The sequence below is a fragment of the Lathamus discolor genome, chromosome Z (genome assembly GCF_037157495.1).
Source record: "Lathamus discolor isolate bLatDis1 chromosome Z, bLatDis1.hap1, whole genome shotgun sequence".
In the NCBI taxonomy this organism is placed as follows: domain Eukaryota; kingdom Metazoa; phylum Chordata; class Aves; order Psittaciformes; family Psittacidae; genus Lathamus; species Lathamus discolor.
Genome location: NC_088909.1, coordinates 22,743,058 through 22,765,219, shown reverse-complemented (window position 1 = coordinate 22,765,219; position 22,162 = coordinate 22,743,058). Strand labels below are relative to the sequence as shown.

General features: G+C 53.6%; 1 protein-coding gene across 1 annotated transcript in view; it reads left to right on the top strand.

Moving 5' to 3' along the window:
• LOC136005855 (hydrocephalus-inducing protein-like) overlaps positions 1-22,162 on the top strand; it is a 110,303-nt gene that overhangs the window by 21,378 nt on the left and 66,763 nt on the right. Inside the window, exons 12-23 of the mRNA XM_065663748.1 lie at positions 3,948-4,064; positions 5,427-5,546; positions 8,698-8,832; positions 9,382-9,581; positions 10,434-10,558; positions 12,016-12,206; positions 15,964-16,063; positions 17,178-17,296; positions 17,665-17,883; positions 19,320-19,380; positions 20,501-20,736; positions 21,319-21,419. Of these exons, the coding sequence (XP_065519820.1) occupies positions 3,948-4,064; positions 5,427-5,546; positions 8,698-8,832; positions 9,382-9,581; positions 10,434-10,558; positions 12,016-12,206; positions 15,964-16,063; positions 17,178-17,296; positions 17,665-17,883; positions 19,320-19,380; positions 20,501-20,736; positions 21,319-21,419 (1,724 nt within the window). The remainder of the gene's footprint in view (positions 1-3,947; positions 4,065-5,426; positions 5,547-8,697; positions 8,833-9,381; positions 9,582-10,433; positions 10,559-12,015; positions 12,207-15,963; positions 16,064-17,177; positions 17,297-17,664; positions 17,884-19,319; positions 19,381-20,500; positions 20,737-21,318; positions 21,420-22,162) is intronic.

Below are 22,162 nucleotides of genomic sequence, written 5' to 3'. Positions count from 1 at the left end.
TCCTGGCCCTGGGTCAGGGCAATCCCAGGCACAGCTACAGGTTGGGCAAAGAAGAGATTCAGAGCGGCCCTGCAGAGAAGGACTTGGGGGTGCTGGTCGATGAGAAAATGAACATGAGCCGGCAGTGTGCGCTCGCAGCCCAGAAAGCCAACCGTATCCTGGGCTGCATCAAAAGGAGCGAGACCAGCAGGTCGAAAGAGGTGATCCTGCCCCTCTACTCTGCTCTTGTGAGACCTCACCTGGAGTATTGTGTGCAGTTCTGGTGTCCTCAACATAAAGAGGACATGGAACTGCTGGAACAAGTCCAGAGGAGGGCCACGAGGATGATCAGGGGACTGGAGCGCCTCCCGTATGAAGATAGGCTGAGCAAGTTGGCGCTGTTCAGCGTGGAGAAGAGAAGGCTGCGTGGGGACCTCATAGCAGCCTTCCAGTACCTGAAGGGGGCCTGTAGGGATGCTGGGGAGGGACTCTTCATCAGGGACTGTAGTGACAGCACAAGGGGTAAGGGGTTAAAACTTAAACAGGGGAAGTTTAGATTGGATGTAAGGAGGAAATTCTTTCCTGTTAGGGTGGTGAGACACTGGAATGGGTTGCCCAGGGAGGTTGTGAGTGCTCGATCCCTGGCGGTGTTCGAGGCCAGGTTGGATGAAGCCTTGCGTGGGATGGTTTAGTGTGAGGTGTCCCTGGCCATGGCAGGGGGGTTGGAACTAGATGATCTTGAGGTCCTTTCCAACCCTAACTATTCTATGATTCTATGATTCTATGACCCTGGAAGGGAGCTTGGGCTGTCTCAGCGTTGGCTGGCAGTTGAAGGTTATGAAGGAAATAGCAGGAAGCTCTACTAGTGGGCTCCTATTAATGATGTCAGCTGTGGTAGAGCTTTTGTAAGGGGTTTCCTTTAGTTAGAGAGCTTCTGCCTTGGTGCCTTCAGCACACAGGGGTGTCACGCCTGAGGTGTCTTTGCCTGAGCTCTCCAGTTTCCAGCTGGATTCGTGGCTGGACATGGTGCGGGACATGTTTTGGAGTGTTTCCAGAGGCTGGCTGCCTGGAGAACCAGTTAGCACTCGGGGCTCATATCCTCCCTGCCTGTGTTGTAAAGGCCCAGATGATGAGTGTTGGTTTCAAAGTGAGGGCTCCACGTTCCCCGCCAGGCAGGTGTGAGGATTTGCTTTGCCTGTGGCCCCGAGTCTCATGGGAAGCTTTTGTTTCTGGCAAACGCTGTGCTGCAAACGTGTGAAGCTCCTGGCAGCTGAGATGCCCCGGGCAGTTGGGTGGCCTTGTGTGGTGCGTGTGCCCGTGTGCGCAGGCTTAATGGGTACAAAGTCATCGACGGGCGCTCAGCAGGGACAGCAACAGGGGTCACCCCAAAGGCAGGCTGGCCATGGCCCTGGTGTGGCGGGGCTCCTCGTGGGCCAGCAAAGTAGGAATTAAATGGTTGCTTTGTAGTCAGTGCGGAAGCTTTTTTGTTTCCTGCTGAAGCAGAGAAATTCTTGGCTCATCTGCGGTGTCTCCAGCAATTTATGTGTCGCTCACGGAGCGTGACCAAATGCTGCTGTAAGGTGCACTTTAGCCCTGGTGCAGGGCTTCACTGCGGGGGAGACATTGAAGGCGTAGGGGGGCTGCAGGGATCCGCAAGGCTGTAGCTTTAGCAAGGCCCTGCGGTGGCCGTGGAAGCCACGTGTGGCCCTCGCCTATTGTGACGTACAGGGGAGCTGCTGCTGTTAAATGCGAGCAGCAGCCGTGGCCCAGTGAGAGCAGGAGTTGCTGAGCCGCTGAGGCAGGAGCAGGCTTGAGCTACTGTCAGGCTCTGAGCTCTGCTTCCTCGAGGCGCTGGTGAAACCCTGCCCTAGCTGGCAAAGCCAGAGCGTTGAGGAGAGGGGCTGGGCAGCCCAGGTGCCAGCCCTGTCCTTTGCTGCCCAGGTTCCCCTGGCTGTTGGCAGCCCAGCAGCAGTTAGCTGCTGTGCTGGTGGGCAGGAGCCACACCGAGGCGTCCCTGGGCGGCTCCTGTCCCTGCAGCTGCCCACAGCTGCCGAGCAGCGCGAGGGCATTCAGGAGCCAAGGCTGGGCCCCGCACGGAGGAATCCTCCAGGAGAAGCGTGAATCACCCGTGCTCAGGTAGCGTCTGGCCCTGGGCAGGGAGGAGGCAGCTCCGCTGGCAGCAGGGATGGGGCAGTTGTGTGATAGCCGGCAGGATTTAAACATCCCTGGGCTAAGAGCAGGGCTGGGCAGGTAGAAGGGCTTGAACGGGCTCTGAAATTGCCGTGCAACTTGCAGTGAGGGTAGAGACTTGGAGCTAGGCTGTAGGTCCTGCAGCAAAGGGAGCCTTGGCTGTCTGAGGTGGGGAGCAGGGAGCCGTGGGGTGGTGGGCTGGAGGGGTGCTGTGTCCTGGTGGCTGGTTTGTCCTGCCCCTGCAGGGAGATGTGCCCGATTGCTCCGTTGTGCTCCTTTCCTGCTCCTCTGGGAGGCTGGTCCCTGCAGGCTCTGGGGCTGTGGAAGAGCCTTGCTCCAGGGCGCGGGGGGAAGCTGCTGGGCTGGCTGGGCTGTGGAGGTTGGAAGCCCTCTGGAAATAAGCGTTGTGGGGGCGACGACAGGGTTCGTTTCAAGTGAAGTGAAATCACAGCTTGGAGAATTGGAACGAATAAGGCAGTTATTCTTAAGACCCGGTAAGAAACCACTGAAATCCAGCTTAATGCTGGATCATCCCCATTAGGTTTCTCCCTTGAAAAGGAGTTATTTCCAGCTCTAAATCCCAGCTCTTGCTGCAGCAGGTCCTCCTGTCCGTAGGGCAGTGCAGAGCTCTGGAGTTTCTTGCAAGGACAAAAGGAAACGGTAGCCTTGTTTCCTGAAGCCGTGGAGGGCCCGGCACCACAAACACGTGCAGTGCTGTCGCTGCCTTGGCAGTAAAGGAATGAAGTGATTGCCTTGCTTGCAGGGTGTGGGGAGCAGTCGAGGGGCAGGGAATGGCCATCTTTGCCTAGATGCTGTCTTGCTGTGTCCAGCAAGTGCACACAGCAGAGGTGATGTGGAGCACAGGGAAGCAGGAGGGAATATCATCCTGGATTTTACGTAGCTCTGAGCTAATTGCTCATGTGCCTTCGATGGTTTCCTGCTTTTTTCCTGCTGTGGCAGCCTGGAGTGCCTGTAGGGAGCCTGGAGTTTGGGTGTTAACAAGCGAAAATGAGGGCGTCCTTCTGCATGGAGAAATGCTCTTGGGCAGTGGGGTGATTTCCTGCCTGGAAGGAGCCGTTTTTGCCAGATAATCTTTGTAACGTGAGCCAGGCAAAGTAGCCTTGAGAAAGTATAGTTCTTAATCAGAGTCTTGAACTCTGTGCTGAGTTAGTTAGAAACATCATCAGGCTCCTTGCAGAGAGGGTGAGAAGTGCCAGTAGCGCCTGGTGCGTCTGTGTGGCTCGTGGGACTGCCCCCAGAGCAAAAGGCTGTTTTGGCTCAGGGTCTGTTTGTTGTGGGGTTTTACGTCTATGAATGGAGCCTAAATATGGTCTAATCATGAGTGAGGGTGGGGAGGCCCTGTGTTCTCCGCTTAGGAAGGATGCCAGAGGCTGGAGACACAGCTGTGTCCTTTGGGTGTGCCAGGAATGGCGAGGCCCTGGCACAGGTTGCCCAGAGAAGCTGTGGCTGCCCCATCCCCGGCAGTGTTCAAGGCCAGGTTGGACGGGGCTTGGAGAAACCTGCCCTAGTGGAAGGTGTCCCTGCCTGTGGCAGGGGGTTGGAACTGGGTGAGTTTTAAGGGCCCTTCCCTGAGGTTGCGGGGTTCCAGGGTTCCATGGGTCCAGGGTTTTAAGGTTCTGGGGTTGTGGATTGTCCAACTGTTGCTTCTTCCAGGCGACCTCTGCGACATGGCCAGTGGCAAGACCCCCCGGCCCATGAGGTCCTCCAGAAGGGCGGATGGATTCCAGAGCAGAGTGGTAGCATCTCGTAATCCGAAGCTGGTCAGAGAGGCAGAAGAGTCTCTCACCACCAGGCAGAGGCTGGCCAGCCCTCGGGAGATGAGGCGGCCCCGGTCTACCCAGCTTCGGGACATGGGTGAAGTCTCCCATCAAAAGGTAGCCTTTCCCTGCTCTTCTCCTTGCCGTTTGATGTGACATTTGAAGAGGGCACGTGCTTGTGGCAGCCTTGCCTCCAGCTTACCCAAGCAGCTTGGTGATGAGGTCCTGTTGTCATTTCCAACTGGTGGTGGTGGAGTTCTTTGTGCTGGGGGAAAGGCAAAAAACACATTTCTCCAATGAGCCATTGAAGTTCCTGGTCTGCACAAAGGCGGTGGAACCTCTGCTGCAGTGGGTGGGTTTTGCTGGGCAGAGAAGAGTGGATGCGCTTTGCCTGGATCAGTGTTCTCTTAGATGGATGTTCAAAGCTGCTTTTCTTGCAGGACTGCTCAGTCTAACACACAGTCCAGGTGGGTGGATGACTGAGGTAGGCTGTTGAGCAGAAAGCTGCCAGCAAGAGACCTGATGTAGCACATCGGTTACGGGTTGCCCCAGGCAGCACAGGAGGTGGGAACACGTAAGACGGGCGCCCAAATAACTGGCAGTGCTACAGCTACTGGGCTCGGCCTGAGCGTGGCTTTTGTGGAGAAGCGGGAGAGCTGCCTGTGTCTCTCGAGTGACAACAGTGCAGCTGGGAGAGGGGAGAGCAAGCAGGGAGGAATTATCTCCAAGTACTGCCTCTGCTGGGTCAGCGTTTGGTCTTTGCGTGCATTTTTCAGAGCTGCTTCTGCAGCGGTGTTCAAGAAACGAGCAGTAAGAGAATAGAGTGAAGCATCAACTTAAAGCTCGTGGGGAAAGGGGATACGAATTGCAGTCTAGCTCAAGTTGCCCCGTAATGCTGAGACTTCAGCTGAAACTTCATCCCCATCCAGCATTCACCTCATTTGTCTGTTTCCCACCTGCCCTGTTTCTTTCTTGTTGGCCTTTCCTCCCTGGTACTGGTGTCTTCCGACTGGTTTCTCGGGTCTGCATCAAAAAACCAAAAAGATATTTGGGATGCGTGGGACTCAGTCTCGCTGTCTCAGAGGGAAGTTCACCTGCAAATTGTTTCCTGTGGAGGCTCCTGGAAACTCCTGGGTTTTGCTTGCTCCCTGAGTGCTCGTGACTGTTCCAGCAAGCGTCTGGAGCTGAGGGAGCCCCTTAGCAGAGGGCTCTGCTGGAGGTGGGCGCTGCTTTGCCTTTTGGAGAAGGCAACCTGGAGAAAGAGCCTGCAAAAGAGCTTCTTAGCTTGAGGCTGCTCAACATGGTCCAGAAACGTTTTGTGAGCTGAGAGCGGAGGTGGGTGGGCTCCCATCTCCTAGTGTGAGCTGGGCAGATGCACTCACCAAGAGACTGTGTTTACTGGAGGTCAGTGTGGGATCTTCATTCGTTAATCTTTCTCCCAGCAGCTGAAGCTCTCTCTGCTCTGTCTTGCATCTGCAGTTCTCAGCAGTTGGCCTGGACCAGAGGTTGTTCCAGCCTTTCCCATCCGAGGTGGTGTTTGAGAACTACGTTCCCCGCCAGTTCTACATAGCGGCGCTAGCTCTGAGGAACATCGACAGGGTAAGTGCTGGGCTGTGGAGGCTGAGCACTGGGCTGGAGGAGGAGAGCAGTGGAATTCACGTGGTGTGCAGCAGAGCAAGTTACCTGCTGCAGCGCAGCGCATCCAGAATAAAATGTCTCAGCAGCGTGATTCTGCAAGATGGGGGAAATGTTGCCATGCTGGGGATTGTGCCGCTGGTTTTGGCCGCGCACTGGTGGTAACTAAGCCAAAGGAGCTTTTTGAGCCAGCATGCTTCCCCTTGAAAGCCCTGGACTGATGGGAATGTCGAGGGCTGGGCAGTGCTTGCCTGCTGTCATGCTTTACCGCGAGTGTGCACCATGTCCCGGTGGCTCCTTGGTTAATCTTGGTTTCTGGCAGGACGTGTTTCCCTCTCTCAGCCTGTTGAGCCCCCTGTGTGCAACTCCGTGTCAAAGCACAGGGCTTGAGTTTTCTCCACTTTGTGCTGGAGTAAGTTGTAACTCCTGGCATTAGCACTCCAGGCTGTGTGTTTTGGAAGAGCAGGAGAAACAGGCTGGCTTAGCAGCAGCAGTTAAAGGGCTGGACTTGAGGTGCCACTTGAGTCTCCTGCTAAGCTTAGTTCGGTTCTGCTCAGGTGTTTCTAAGCCAGCGTGGCTGTGCGTTCTCTTTGGAGAATCCCAGCACAGGCAGGGTAATGTGCTCCTGAAGGTCTCCAACTTGAACGGGAAAGATTGTGATCCTGTTGAGATTTCCTACGAAAAATGAGCAGGGAGAAGTTGAGAAGTGGCAGCAACTTTGTTCTGCTCTGCTGTAGAGGGGGAAATGGAGACCTTTTGAATTTCAGCTGGGGAAACGTTTGCTCCAGTGAGGCATGTGCCAAGAGCAAGCTGGTGGGAAAAGACAGGAGGGAGGAAAGGGGCTGAGTTCAACGTCCTGTCGCGGAGCACTTTCTTCCGCACAGGGATTCTCTTGGTACGTAAGAGGAAGTGTGCTGGAAGCAGAGAAAGGTGAGAAACAGGCGTAATTCAGGATCCGGTTGTGTAAGAAAGAGCAAGACGTGTGTGTGAGAGGAGGGCACAGCGGGGAGCTGGGGGGGAGGTGGAAGTGTGCAGGTGAATTAACGCCCTCCTCAAATCTCCCTGTTGGGAGAAACAAAGGAGGGGACAAAAGGAGTGACACCGTCAGGGCTTAATGTAGGGGGAGGAACAGCAAGAGAAGTCAAAGTATCTCCTGAGATAACAGGTTTTACAGGGACGTGGTAGAGCATGGAAGACCCTTTGGCAAGGAAGGATGAAGGTATGGTCCCTCAGTTACTCCCAGAGAGTACTGTGTCATTCCTGGTGTAGCTTGGGCATACTGGGAAGTTGCAATGTGGGTACCTATGCCCAAGGGACACCACTGGTGTGGTTCACAGTGACTTTGGGCAATCTTTGCTGCAGGTGTGCCCTTCGCTTATTAAAATGGGCCTCAGTTTCTCTTTTCCTACTGCTCTGCTTCGTTCCCACTGTGCCTTTTGGCTTCAGCTGCTCCCTCATCCGTGCAGCTCCTCAGAATGTTTGCCTTTGCCAAGTACCAGCAAAGAGGCAAACAGTGAATTTGCTCTATTCGTGCTTCCCAAGTGGAAAACAACACCTGCATTGATGTTGGTGCCATTCCCAATAAAACGTAATAGACTGGTAACAGCTGCAGCTTGGGATTTCTATGCCCTGTGAAGGGGAGGCAGTGTGTGAACTGTTGATTTTACCCAAAATGAATCAGTTGTGAAGCTGGTACAACCTCAGGCGTCAGAGAGCCCTGGTGTAAAAGGCAGATGAGCTCTAAGGAAAACCCTTGGCATATTTAAATGCACAAAGATAGAGATGCTAATCCCAAGAGAGTTCATTATGTTCTAATTTTGCTGGGTTTTGGTCATGTCCTGGAGAAAAGGAACATTGTGTTCTGTCTCACGAGTTTCCCACATTCCTCGGAATCCTACTGATGTATCCTGCGTGGTAGCTGAGGTTGTCTGCTCCCTAAAACTGCAGCTAGCAGCAATGTGTAACAGAGGCAAAGTGTAATCGAGCCCAATAGGTGCTCTGTATTCACTCCGATACGGAAGTGCTGCACTCTGTGCTTACTGCTCTTGCGTACTTGCTGTCGAATTGCTTTCCTGTCTTCAGGCTGCTCCTCAGCACCCTCAGAGGCATCCTGGGTGGCTCTTGCTGAAGATCTTTGCCACCTGGGCTCACGTGCCAAGGGACTTGGCGACCAGAACGTGTGGCTGCAGTGGGAAATGGGCTCCTGGAGCTTGCTGCCCCAGGGCATTGGTGGGAGCAAAGGGTGTTTAGAGCGTCCAGGGCTGCCTTGGCCATGGGTCACCAGGCTTGGGTCAGGGGTGCAGAATGAGCCTCCATTTTTTCCAAGGCTCGTCGTGTTCATCAGTGGAGCTGCCTGTCATTCAAAGTCTCCTTGTTATGCTTTCTGAGATGAGATTGGGTGCTGGGGCGTTGCTGCCTGTGTGCTAGAGAATGTCTGTTTGCTGTCTCCGTGCCTGTGGTATCCATCGTAGAGGCACGTTGGGTGTTCTCATCTCTGCACCAGCCTTTCCTTGTATTACGGATCTCCCTTGCTGCTTTGCAGCCCCCTTTAAATTCTCTTAGCCATCTGCTTCTTCCTGGGGTTGTTCTTTTGTCTTCCTGCGCTCGTCCTTTTGCTCTTGAGGTAAGCTTTTATTCTCAGGAAGCCCAGAGTGTCTGTGGTCTGCTTCTCTTGCTGGTCCACCGCCATGACTAGCACCGCAGCTTGACCACCCCGCTCCACCCTGGTGTGTCAGAAGTGACTTCCTTCCCTCCCCGTGTAACGCACGCTGGTTTGCCTTCAGATGATACATTCCCCCTCCAGAGGTATGACTGCATGGATGTGTGCAGGCAGAAGCAAGCATGTTCTTTGGGCTTGTTGAATACGCAGGTGGCTTGAGGTACTGCATCTCCTTCCTGCTGCCTTCAGAGCAGGGCGTGTTGTTCCTACTGTCTCTGTGCTGCAGCTGTGTAGCTCAGCAGAAGGGATTCAAGTCCACTCTCGTGTGTTACGTGCGTGTAGCTTCAGAGCTAAAAGTGTTTTGGAAAGGTGGTAAGGAAGGATGTCACATGGCCTGTCCTGGTCCCTTCTCATGTTTCCACAAGCGACAAAATCCTACTTGTGTCTTCCCTGCAGGTTCCTCGTCTGCTGAACGTCATCCTGGGGAACTCTCCTTACTTCGAGTTGATCAGCCCGAGTAATGAGGACTATAAGGTAGCACCGGGCATGTCTTCAACCTACCGCATCCTTTTCAGACCTGATGAGGACAAGGTGAGAGTGGAGGTCCCGAGAGATGGCGCCTTGAGGGGAAGGTGAACCTGCAGGGCTGGGTTCCAAAGCAGGTGTGTGGTGTGGGTTTTGAAGAAGTGGCCTGCGTTCAGTGGAGTTGCACTGGATCTAGACCTGGGGGAGACTCTTTCCTGGTGGTGAAGGTTGTGTTCCCATAGGCTGGAGGCTCTTGCCTGTTTCAGGCTGTTTTCCCCTTCAGTGGTGGAATATTTAACGTAACGTCTGTTGGCTTCAGGGCTGAGAGTCTGCTGCCTGTGCACGGCCTTTTCCTCATCTTCTGTTTGCTGCTTAAATGTAGTTCAATACTCTGGCCTACCCTCGGGCAGCATGCCTGTAGAAACTAAAGAGGATCTGCCCCATGGTCCCTGGCTGCCCCTGCTTGTGAAATAATCTGTAATGAAAGGCCATGAAGGTAAAAAGTGCATGTACATTACCGAATGCTACTGTGAGAGTCACAGAAACCAGCAGCTCTTCTTCTGCCATGGGCATGGTGCTAAAGGCACTGTGCTGAGATTGTTTCTCTCCCTGCAGGATTATTTCGACGAGCTTATCATCATCACAGAGAGGGAGAAGTTCTTTGTGCCTATCCGAGCCATAGGTGCCCGAGCCAGCCTGGACTTCCCTGAGCAGCTGAACTTCTCCGAGTGTCCAGTCAGGTTCAGCACCCAGAAAACTCTGCTGGTGCGCAACGTGGGGAAGCGGGAGGCTTGCTACAGCATCACCACTCTGAGGTAAAGGAGCTCATCCCTTGCGCAAAACGCTGTTGCGTGGTCATGGGCTTGTAAACTGTGAGAAAAAGGAGGCAGAGCATCTGAGGTGCTGGAGATGGGCAGGACACGTGGGGTTTGCCATTGCTTGCAGTGTTTTGAGAAAGCTCTGCAAGCAAGTTTTACACTGCAGTGGTGTCTGCAACGCAGCATCTTGCAGGTCTGATGCTGTTGGGTTGGAAGAGGCAAGGTAGGAAGGCAGCTTGACTGCTGAAGAAGGTGCTGTGTGGCAGAGGACAGTTCGAGGGGCTCAGGTCACGGATCCCAAACACAGCCTCAAGAAACAGGCAAGCAATGAGCTGGTGAGAGGCACCACCACAATAAATACCCAGTGAAGTCTAGCATCTATTTGCAAGGCGCTTGCCAACTACTCTACTGGGTAATAGAGCGTGTGTTGAGAGCTCCTTGACAAGGGTTTTAAGAGTTCCCGAACTTCGGCAATGAACTATTTCAGTCCCAAGTTGCAATAAAGAAATGGGAAGCATTAGGAAAGTTTTAAGTGAACTACACAAAAAAGCAGAATTCTGAGTAACTGGATTGCACGTGTGCAGAGGTGAAGAGCTGAGAACTGAGAACTGGGTGCAGAGTGTGGGGGGCTGGGGTCGTGTTATACCGCGGGATCTTCTGAGGTCTGGTTCTCTTTCAGCAGGGAGAGTCACCCGCTCTATTTCTGATCCTGGATGTTCTGGTTTTCTTGTACCGACTGTGGTTTGCTTGCTCCTTGCTTGCACAAGTGAGCTGAAGCGAACTAGACTGCAAACTTAACGGAGGGCCCGGGTCTCCCATACAGTCCTGATCTCTCTCTTTGTGTTGCAGCCCTTTCTCTGTGGATCCCTCCATTGGGACTCTTGGCGTTGGAGAAGCGATGGAAGTCACGGTGGAATTCCACCCACCAAAGACCGGTGTTTATAGGAGTCCAATGATCGTTCACTATGACACAGGTAAGCGCGTGGTGCACCCTCCGTGTGTCCTTCGAACCAGAGCGGTGTCTGCGCTGTCTGTCATCATCTGGTGGCTTCATTGTCCTGTTGAATCCCTTCTGCAAGGTTCCTTCACGCTGAGTAGAGCAAAGCTCCCCTGCTGGCTGCCAGATATTCCTGTGCTGGAATATTTCAGCCTGTAACAAGGCAGGCAGATCTTCCTGCGCACGGTGCACCGGGGGCGATGGCGAATATTCTGGGTGCTCCATTGCAGAAGAACTCACAGCAGGGAGCCTGACTGAAAAGGAGATGGCTTTTAACGTGCAAGAGAGCTCTCTGAAGAGCCTGCAACCTGTCCCCTAGAGCTCTCCTGACGGGTCATTGCTTTTCATCCCGATCTGTTGTGTTACAGTTCCTGGGAAGGCCTTTGAGGTAGAGACCCTCTTCTTGTGATGTGCTGCATGGGTACAGTTGGTGCTGTGCTGAGAGCTGGGCCATGCTGAGGACTTGTGACCAGGAGGAGCAGTAACTGTGGCAGCGGTAGCCATTAGGGTGCTCTGAGCTTTGCTGTAGCCTGGGAATGATTCTGTAGAAACCGCCTTGTTAGCAGCAGTTCTTTAGTGGTGAGGTTTATGAGCAAGCTGCTGCTAGGGCTGGCTGGAGTCAGTAATGTGAGGGCGCAATGATGTCTGAAGGTAGGTCGTGAAGACCACCTTGGAGAAACACTTTGAAATGGCTGTGCTGCTGTGCGTGTTGCTCTGGTGCTGGAAGTAAGTCTCCAGCCTTCCAGAGGACACTTACCCTAGTGAAGGGACTCACTTCTCCGGTGGTGAAGTGGTAACAGCAGCACGTTTGACAAGGAAGAATGTGCGGGCAGTGGTGAGGCACCTGGCTGTGACCATAGCAGGAGCCAAAGAAGGAGTTGGCAGATGGATCCGAGGGCCCAGTAGCAGCCTGTTGAGTGCAGAGCTCAGCACAGAAGCTGCTCTGTAGTTTCCATTGTTGTTTCTGCCCTTCTCCATTTCATTTCAAATGCTCCCGCTTGGGTTCTGAGATCAGAGCTATGCCCAATATTTCAGGACCAGGAGATGAGGATGACACGACACTGGGGGCATCTCCTGCCTGCAGGAGACCCTGGGCAAGGCATGGCTGAGGTGGCGCTCCTCAGCATCACTGAGTGACTTGGATGTAGAATTCCCTGTGACCTGAGTGGGATGGCAGCCCAAAGGGCACCCGGGCACATCTGAAAAGATACATCTCCACGAACGTCCCCCAAAATAAGGTGCCTAAGGTGGTGCCAGGACATCCTCATGCTGTAGCATGTGCAGCTGTCAGGATATGCTAAGTGTCCTGATCCGGGGAACTGCTTATGCAGCTCAAAACTGCAGCTCTTTCTTCTGTTGCCTGCAGATTGCTCTGTTCCTTGTACTTCCGTCAGCAAGTGAGATGAGGCGAGACTTGCTTTTGCTTTGTTCCAGGTGAAGATGTTCACAAAAGCCTTTGTGGAACAGCCGTAAATGTCAACATCAGGCTTGACAAGAGCTCCTTGACAGTTGAGAAGACTTCTGTCACGCTGTCAAAGCTAAGCTCCCTGGTCATCCACAATCAGAGTGCCATCACGGCCCACTTCCAGTGGAAGCGTTTTGTTGATCAGGAAGAGGAGGAGCGGCAGAAGCTGAGGTTTGTTTGAGAGATTCATCTCAGAAAGATAGATGCCCCAGGGGAAAACTAACACACGGTCTCAGAGGGCTGTTGGGGCTTTTGAACGGATTAGGGCACGTAAACCCATGCACAGCGTGGAGCTTAACCCTTGCCATTGCAGTCCCAGCCGTGCTACAGCTGAGGATGATGTTTTGGGGAGAGAAGGTTGAGTGCAATCACTGGATTGCCTGAGAGGGCAAACTCACGTTTGGGAGCGGCAAACTATTGAGTTCAGAGATCCGTGCACTACGGAGGGTCCATGAGGCTGAGGAAGGTGTCAGCACTCGGTACCTGGGACTGCACTGAGCAGTAGCACTGAAGAGCTGCAGGTGGCACAGCTATTGTGATACTCAAGCAGTTTCTTCTTTGATAAGCTGGCAGGCTCCTTTTCCAGTCACAGGCAGGGTAGAGTGCTTGGTTGGCCCAGAAGGTGGAGGCCGTCCTGCCGTAGGCTGGGGAATTGCCTTTCAGTGTCCTGGTTTCTGGCCCAACGAGGTGTTTCTCCCCTTCCTCATAGGCTGGGCAGATGTGGAGGGCTCTGCGGGGAAGGGAGGGCAGCCAGGACTTGGAAGTGCTTTTGGGCTTCAGCAACCTGTGTCGTCGTGGTGGTGAGAGATGGGGCAGGTTCTTCCAAGGGTGTCTCTGGCGAAGCTTTGAAATTGCCATTTCAGGCAGCAGAGAAACACTCACAGCCTGGGGGGATGAACTGGAAATGACACTTTAAAGCTTATGTGACTTGGGCAATCCTTGTGCGACTTTTCAGGCTCAGATGGGTGCAGATATATGGGAGTTAGTCTGAACCCAGAGCTGATCAGGAAACTGCCTTGAACTGCAGCACTTTTCAAGGGCTTTGAGCACATCAAGTTCAGCGTAATTAGGTCAGAAATGCCTCAAAGGCCAGAACTGGTTTTCCACTGTTGTCTGTTTTTAATGACACAGTGTGTGAGTTCTGTGCAAACGCACTGAGTTAAAAGAAAATCTCGTGAGCTTGCCTTGATTCTTCCCTGGACCATTTCTTTAGCATCTCTCCCCACCTGCCTGTCTCGGACTGGACCCTGGGTGATCCTCTGTCCCCTCAGAAGCCACCAGCTTTCCCCAGAGTTCACTTCAACCTGATTTTTTACGTATGAGACTTGCTGTCGTGCCAGTCTCTGTCCTTGACTCTGAGCACGACGCTTGGTTCCTCCTTACTCGTAGTTTTGGGGATGGTCCAAGGCCACCGTCCTGCTGTCAGAGAAGCTTTTGAGACCTCAGAGGAGAGAGGGCCTTTTCCTGAGAGGAGGCAGTGCAGGCGCCTGTGTTGGGATGTGACCCCAAAAGACATGGCCCATTAGAAGGTGTCCCTCCTGCAGCGCTTTTGGGGATGTGATTCTGGCCTGCTGACGGAGCTTGAGTTGAGGGCTGCTCATGCCAGTGTGTGGAAGCCCTCCTCATGCACAGCATGTGCGCGAGGCTCAGTGTGTGTGCAGCAAGTAACGTCCTTGCCTGTTTCCCTTCTCTTTGCGTTTGGATTTAGCTGGGTGATGATCGTTCACACGGCGTTGCCTCGATTTGCTGCACATGGAGCTTTCCCCTGGTCCCCCAGTGCTGTCACCCGCTGGTTCTTCATGGCCAGGGGACTGGAGCGTGAAGGGGGGACAGCAGTGTGCCAGCAAGGAGCAACCGCTCTGCAGCAGTGCTCCCCTTTCATCTCCCGCTTGTGATCTTTAAACACTAGATTGATTTCTGCTGCAGCCGCCGATAAAGGGAGAGGTTAAGTGCATCACAGCTCTGCAGTGGAGGCCAAAACGAGGGAAAAGATGAGGTGGTTCAAGATTCCACGTAGGGTTTGCATTCAGAGATGCTGGTCCTGACTTCTTTACTAGGTGATGCTGGGCAGAGTGCCTTCGTCTCTTGGCATCTCTGTTTTCATGCTCAGAAACCCATTTGTGTCACTGAAGTGATGGGATGCCCAAATCCGTTGCTTTGCTTTGGAAGTGCACCGGGATCCTCTGGTGGAAGGCAGTGCAGATACTGTCTCCTCACCCCTGTGGGTGCAAAAGGGAAGGGGAAAAGTGTGATGCTGGTAATGAGCAGCTGAAAGCCAGTTGCTTCTCCCCTCCCAATGCAGGAGGCTTTTTCTTGAGGGCTGCCAGCTTTAAGAAACCTCTTGTTAGCTCGTCAGTGAGGAGTAAAACTCCTTGCTGTGCTGGGAAGAACGGCAATAATGGGATCCATGTGGGAGCCTGTGTCTCAGGGTCAGCCCTGTGCTGAGCTGCTGCTCTTCCTCGCCGAGTGCTTTGCTGCTCGTGCACTGACATGACAGGCTTTGCAAATCTGCTGCTTATTCAATTATCTGCTTGGTTCGTCTCTCCCATGGCACAGGCTGCAGAGGCAGGAAGAGGACAAGCTGGTTGATGTTCCTGCGGAGCACGGGCTGGTCCCCCCTCTCAGAGAACACCCTTCTCTTCCCATCTGCAGCTCCCAGAACCAGGGGACAGAGGTGCAGGGAGGCTCCATGCCTTTCTGCAGTGATATTTTCACCATTGTGCCCATGGTAAGTGATGGCTGAGAACCTCCCTTCCTGTTGCTCCTCCTCCTTCTCATCTCTGAAGGAGGTCCCTTGGCAGATCCCACATCAGCTGCTTGATGTGCCAAGAGAGGAGACATCCGGTTTCTGGTGAGGCTAGGGGCACTTGTTGCAAAAAGCATTTCTGAGCAGCGGCAAGAGCCGACCCCAGGCTGGGCTCTGCTGCAAGGGCTGTGAATTAAGGGCACGTCATGAGTGTCCTCACAGTGTTCAGAGGTATCAGTTATTCTCCGTAAGGACACATTCCCACGTAGCGCGCGGGGGTGAAGAAAGGACACTGGTGCACTGTTAGTTCACATACTGACCTGCAGAATGCAATGGTCCTGGGTGGAAAGGAGGCCAAATTGAGCCCAAGCACAGCAATCCCTTCCTAAAACCTGGATTTATACCACATCTGAGTCTCCCTTCCAGTGTCGTCTGTGAGCCTGGACACGAGGCTGGCAGGTTTAAACGGGCTTTTTGAGTTCTACTGCAGATAGGCAGAGAAAACTGCTCACTTTCCTGGTGATGCCAGCAAAAACCCCATGGCCTTCAATCAGCCAGAGCCTGCCTTCTGAGTATTTGCATGGTCTTGAGATGAAGAATGGCTGCTGTCTGAGCAGCGCAGCATCCCTTCTCATCTTGGAGTAAACCCTGGAATAATCCCAACCTCTTCTTTCTTTTACAGTGGGTGAAAGTAGTTTATTTTTTCTATTTTGTTTTCCGAGGAAGGGGCTGCTGTTCTCTTCTTGGTTGCTCCTGCAGCCCATGGAAGGCTGAGAGGTGCCTTTCCTTAAACCAGTTGCAGGAAGTGAGCGCCTATAGAAACCAGGGATGCCTCCTGAAATGTGTGGCAGGGCTTCCTGGGACTGTGCACCAGTGCCAGGATCCTCTGCGAGAGCAGCAGAGAGTTGCAGAAACTGGTAGCGTGGCCCAGACTTAAATCCGTGGGCAAGAGCTCAGTCTCTTCTGAGGGGAACAAAATGCCCCTTCCGGGTGCCAGTAAAGGCGAGGGACTTTGGAAGCTGCTGCTTCCAAGCTCTCCTATAAATGCTGTTGACAAGCGTTGCTTGCTCCTTGCTCTTTGCTGATGCTCTAAATAAAGGCTTCCAGGGCTGCAGTGGAAACAAGAATGTGATGTTTGAAGATAAATGGTTTGCTGTCACTTCTGTTTCAGGAGGGAGATGTCTTGCCCAATTCTTCCCTTGAAATCAGTGTGATCTTTCAGCCCAAAGAAGCCAGAGTCTACCAAGAGACAGTCTACTGTGACATCTCAGGTACAGCTCTTTCCTCCTGCTCCTGTTCCCACAGAGGAGGTAGAAACACTCTTCCAGCCCACTCGGACCTCATGTAGTTCTGGAGGGCTCAACAGGGCAGTGCTGGCACACGCCACTGTCCCCGTGGTTCCCGGTGGTCTCCTGTCGGAGGCCAGGGCTCAGGATGCCTGGCTCTGCCTTCCTGATCCCAGAAGTGACCAAGCAGTGAAGGAATAAGCTTTCCCGCCATGGCTTTGCCAGCATTTGCAACACAGCTTTAGTGAAGGAGCACCAGGCCCCTGCAGACCAGTTACGTCCAAGATGAGTCTTTGTGGCGTGGCTCTCTCCTCCTTCTCGTGCTGCTCACTTTGTGTGCAGAGTAGGCTGGGATGGCAGTGAGAGCTCATCCAAAATTTGAGCCAGGATTCAGGCACCTTAGGCTGCTTCAGTGGCTGAGAGCAGCCTTCAGACTGAAGATCTTGTGCTCTGTCATCTCTAGCAAATTTAAGGGAAAGGACCCACCTTGGAGTTTAGCTGTAAGCCTTGAGGTCTCGGTTGCCTTTGCACCAAGGGATGTGCACGTTAGCAGTACATTTATGGCTTATGTGATCTGCTCAGTGGGAAGGCTGGTTTTCCATGACTGGAGAGAGCGCCTTCATCGGGGACTGGAGAGATAAGACAAGGGCTGATGGGTTCGAGCTTAAACAGGGGAGATTTAGTTTAGATGTACAGAAGAAATTCTTTCCTGTGAGAGTGGTGAGGCACTGGAAGAGGCTGCCCAAGGAAGTTGCTCCGCCCGTGGCAATGTTCAAGTTCAGGCTGGACGGGACTTGAAGCAAGCTGCTCTAGTGGAAGGTGTCCCTGTCCATGGCAAGGGGTTGGAACTGGATGATCTTAAGGTCCTTTCCAACGCAAACCATTCTGTGGTTCTCTGAGACACCGGCCCAGGGGGTTGGTTAGAAATGAGAAAGCAGCCCCAAGGCGTATGTCCTGAGGGACGAGATGGGTCCCGTATCTTGTCCTGGAGCATCTAGAGCTGGTTCCATCCAGCCCAGGGACCGGCAGCAGCACTGAGACAACCTGGAAAGTGCCGGGTAGCAGAGGGAATTGCACTCACAGAGATTTCCCTCCACAGGCTGTGAGACCAGGCTGCCCCTGTGCATCAGCGGGGAAGGCGTCGGGCCCCAGGTCCAACTCAGCTGTGACCAGCTGAGCATCGGGGAGGTGACTGTTGGCTCAAGCCACAGCTACAGGGTGAGCAGGACGGGGCGCAGGGCATGGGGTGGATCCGGATGGCTCCCGGGCAGCAGCGAGCCTCGTGGAGCTGTGGGATGGGTCTGAATCAACTTGGTGGTGCTGAGCAGGCGCTTGGCACTGCAGGTCAAGTGGAGTGCTCTGTGTCAGGGGAATAAGCCCAGAGTGGCTCTGTTTGTGTGAAGTTATCCCCGCTTTGCATGGAAAAAAACCCCGAGGCAGAACTCGTCCTGTTGTATTTGGCAGCAGCGCTCAGCATCTTCTGCCTTTTACAGATGTTAATTGCTAAACTAGAAAAGAAGTGAGCCTTCTGTAAGCAAAGAGGATTCCTCATGTATTTCCATGTTGCCTTCTCGCTGCTGCTGCAGGTGTTCCTGCTCAACAGAGGAGTTACTGAGACGCCCTTCAGCGTGGTCTCTCCGGAGAGAGCTCTGGGCTCCTGCTTCACCTTTGGCCCCCGGGAGGGCATGCTTTTGCCTTTTGATCATCAGGCCATCTGGATCTCCTTCAATGCCAGTGTCGTGGGGCAGTTCACAGAGGAATTCCAGTTCAATGTGAAGGGATCCCCTGAGCCTCTGACGCTGACTGTGAGGTGAGGAGGGTTCTAGGAGCTTGGCGGCCACATTTGTAGCTCTCTCTGGGTAGTCATCTCCCACCTGCCTCATTTGCTGATGGAGCAGAGAAAGAAAAGGCTTGTCTGAGGTCTTGATCTTGGCTCTCATCCTGGCATCCCCACACTAGGAGCCCACACTAACCTTGACTCCAGTTTGACGCTGACTCCTTGCGACCGCAGCAGCAAATGAAGTGGAATTGTCAGCAAGAGGGAGCCATGGAATAGGTTGGGTTGAACACACCATTTGCTGTGGTCCTTGATTTTGAGCTGAGAGGCAGAGCTGGCATTGGTTGGCATCAACCATGAAATAAATTAATGGGTGCTGTGCAGCTTCACGTGCTGATTCAGGTGGATGTTGGTGAGTCCTGGAGTTTGGAGCCTTCAAGTCTGCTGAATTTAAGGGCGGGTGAGGAGATGCGGTGTGTTCAGGTTCCGTTATGCCTGCAACTACTTGAAAGGAGGATGGAGCCAGGAGGTGGCTGGTCTCTTCTCCCAAGTAACAAGGGAAAGGACAAGAGGAAACGGCCTCAGTGTGTGCAGGGCAGATTTAGACTTGATGTTAGGAACAGTTTCTCCCCAAAAGGGTGGTCAGGCATTAGAAGAGGCTGCCCCGGGCAGTGGTGGAGTCACCATCCCTGGAAGTGTTCCCAAACCATGTAGACGAGGCCCTTAGTGACATGGATTAGTGGTGGGCTTGGCAGCGCTGGGGTGACAGTTGGACTTGATGATCTTAAAGGTCTTTTCCAGCGTAGATGATTTGACGATTCTGTGTTGGGTGGTTTAAGACGTGTTGCTCTTGGATGGGTCAGCTGGTGCCCTGGTGGTTGGCTGATGTTTTCCTCCAAGATTCAACTGTCCGCTCTGTTGAGCTGTTGCGGCTCTTGTCAAGGGATGTTTGGGGCTCCCCCGGCTTCGTGTCTCAAAGTCCTGCCCCCATAACGATTGCGTGGATCAAGATCTTCTGAGCAAGGTGTTCCTGTACTCCCTGGGAAGAGCGGTTCCAGCTAAGAAATGCCAAAGCAGGAAAGCTGTGGCTGGGAAGGGTAGTTACATTGAGTGTGCTTTACTGGGGACACCCCTGTGTCCAACACATTACAGATGGGGAAACTGAGGCACGCAGCCATCACTTGTTTGGTGTCCTTCCTCAGGCCATCAACAACGTGGGGGCATACCCTGCATGACACTGTGCCCCAAGCCCCACAAGCAGCTATGGGCTGCTGACCGCTTTGCTTTGGCTGCCTCCCGTCCACCTGGATGCTGTGCTGAGCATGAGGGTGAGGGCTTGATTTGAAACCCCCTGAGGTTCTCAGGCCGGCTTTTACCCACCGGAACGGTAAGGAAAGCTGAAGGCTTTGCAGTTCTCTTTAACCGAGGCCATGTCTCCTCTGCCTTTGTCCTCACAGTGGCTGTGTCACTGGGCCGGCGTTTCATTTCAATGTATCGTCCCTCCGCTTCGGTGAAGTCTCCTTTGGTGAGTGTGCCCTGGGCTTGGGCTGCAGGGTGGGAGGTCTGAGCCTTACCCAGATGGAGCACTTGTCCAGGACAGCATTGTCACTTGTGTTCCTCCATAGCCACCTTCAGCATGTCAAAACCAGGACTGCCAGCTGCTAGGCAGTATTTTGCCATCATGAGATCAAACAGAACCAGACAGAATGGCACAGAGCCAATTGAATGGTTCAAATAGAACGGAAGGAGTAGAAAGTCAGTGTTCTCTGGTGTCCCTCACAGTCAGTCCAGCCCCAATCTGCCAGTCCTCAGCAACAGAATGACTGTGAAAGTCTTTCTTGTCCGCGGCCAACTGGAGAAGGGAGTTGAAGGCAAGTTGTAGGTGCCCTGGGTGAATTTTGCTGTTGTGAGGCAAGGGCACCATTTACCCACCTGACCGTTAGCGTGAGAAATCAATTAGTGCTGTGAGGCCAACTCGTTGTCAGCTCCCAGGTAACATGGCCAAGCAGTAGCTCCGCATTGGGCACCCATGTCTTCAGACATGGGCTCCTCCTTCCCCACCAAAAGGAAGAGGGAGGGTGAGACACAGGTCCTGCTTGTTCTTGAGCAAGCATCAGGTTTGCCTCCAGTGAAGTGGGCCGTGAGCTGCCACAGGCTCGGTCTCGATTGTCCCAAACCAGGAGATGCACCGAGGTTCCTGTCTGGAGAAGCTGCTTCAGAGTGCTCTGCATCATGCTGTGGCTGCCAATTTCATCTTTCCTTTCCTTTCCTGGATCATCTCTTCGATGGCAGCATACTGCTTTTATCTCTCAAAAACTGTGGGAGTGTTTGTGGAGTTCACAGGGACTTTTCTGGACTGACTTTTGAGAGTAAATGTTCTGGATGCACCGTCACGGTTGAGAAGGAATTGGTGCTGGTCTGTGGGAGGTGAGAGCTCCTCACAGTTAGAGACACCTGTGTCAGAGTGGCATTTCTGTGTGACAAGCGTAAAAGGGACCGTAATTGACGACGACTTCCCCACAGAGCTTCTCAATCAGCTGTAATTGCCATTGAAAGGAGGCAAACTCCAAGCACAGTTTTATCACCGCAGGATGTCCACCCCAGGAATCACGGGATAATAAACTCCTGTTGTGTCCTTTTCCCAGGCTTTCCTCGCACCCTGTGCTGCCGCCTCACTAACACTTCCTCGGTGCCCTTCAACTTCAACCTTCGCATTCCTGGGGACGGCTCGGGAGCACCCAGCGTGACCAGTTTTGCTCAGGTGTCAGACAGCACTGGTCCGTCGTGGAGAAAGCGAGCCCCAGGTGCCAAGAAGCCAGCTGAATTTACTATCAGGCCCTCCACAGGGATCATCTGCGCCAAGGGACACTTGGATATCCAGGTACGCGAAGAGTCCAGCCCTGTGTGCTTCAGAGGTGGAGCTGGAGCTTCGGTGGCGTTGAGGGGGCTTTAGCACTGCTGGCTCTGAGCATCCTGCGGGTAAGAGTTGGGCACTAGTGTTGGGCTCTACATCTGCCCTGGCAACGCAAAGCGCATTCGGTAATTCAGGTATTGTCCAAAGACTTCTGTTACTGCCAGAGACTGTGCTCTACACATGAACCAGCAGAAGAATTAAAGGCAAACATCACAGAATCCTAGCCTGTTTTGGGTTGGAAGGGACCTTACAGCTCATCCAGTTCCAGCCCCCTGCCATGGGCAGGGACACCTTCCACCAGACGAGGCTGCTCCAAGCCACATCCAAACTGGCCTTGAACACCGCCAGGGATGGGGCAGCCGCAGCTTCTCTGGGCAGCCGGTGCCAGGGCCTCAGCACCCGCGCAGGGAAGAACTTCTTCCTGATACCTCATCTTCCTCATATCTACTAAATCCTCCCTTTCCTTGCTGTGGAAGGAGATGTGGAGGGCACTGCATATGGCCAATGGGTTTTGGGAGTGATGAAGTATTTGATGCTCTTGTCTTCCAGGTCACCCTGTGCTCCAACACCGTGAAGAGATACAAGCTGGCCCTGGTGGTTGATGTGGATGGTGTTGGCAGAGAGGTGTTATCACTGCCCGTCAGAGCCAGGTACCAATGCTTCCCTTGCAGCCCCTCTTCTTTCCCTATGCATCTGCCAGAAGCAAGTGGTGCTGCCTTGCATACAGCTGGCTGGCTCCAGCTCCAAACGAGGAGCATTGCTCAATGAGCTAGTTCTGCCCAGCTAGACAGGAGAACAGCAGCGCATGGAAAGCAGTCCATGATGAGCAGCACTTGTGCTCAGCCACAGGCATGGCCCAGGGCCTTCTCCTACAGGAAACTGTGATTATATTCCTTATCGGCCTGCTCTGGGGGCTTGAGGTGTAATGTTTCCAAAGGGCCGCCTCTCCTCCTTCCTGCAAGTGTTGGACTTGTGCTGGGTCGTGGCCAGAATCCAGGACTGGTTTGGGCCACAGCAAGCAGCTGCTGCAAGCTGTTGTCTGCCTCAGTTAAGGAGGGGCCGTGCAGACAGGCAAGGGGCTTAGGGCAGGACTGGTGAGGGAAAAGTAAAGGCGAGATCTTGTGACAGACAAAGTAGTCCTTGGTGTGGAAGGTGAGCTCAGGTTTTTGTGCTTCCGTCTGGCTCTGCTGAGCATTGATGTTCTCGGAGTTAAGCGCAAAGCTGTTCTTGCTTCAGCCACATTCAGGCCTGTTGTGCTGCGGTGGGCGTCAGTTCAACGGCAAGAGGGATGCATTTCACCGGTGCTGTTCCCTCTCCCGGGCAGAGTTGTGCAGTCAGTGCCTGGGCTGCAGTTGTGTAGAACAAGTGCAAATGGGAGCAGCTGGCATGCGGA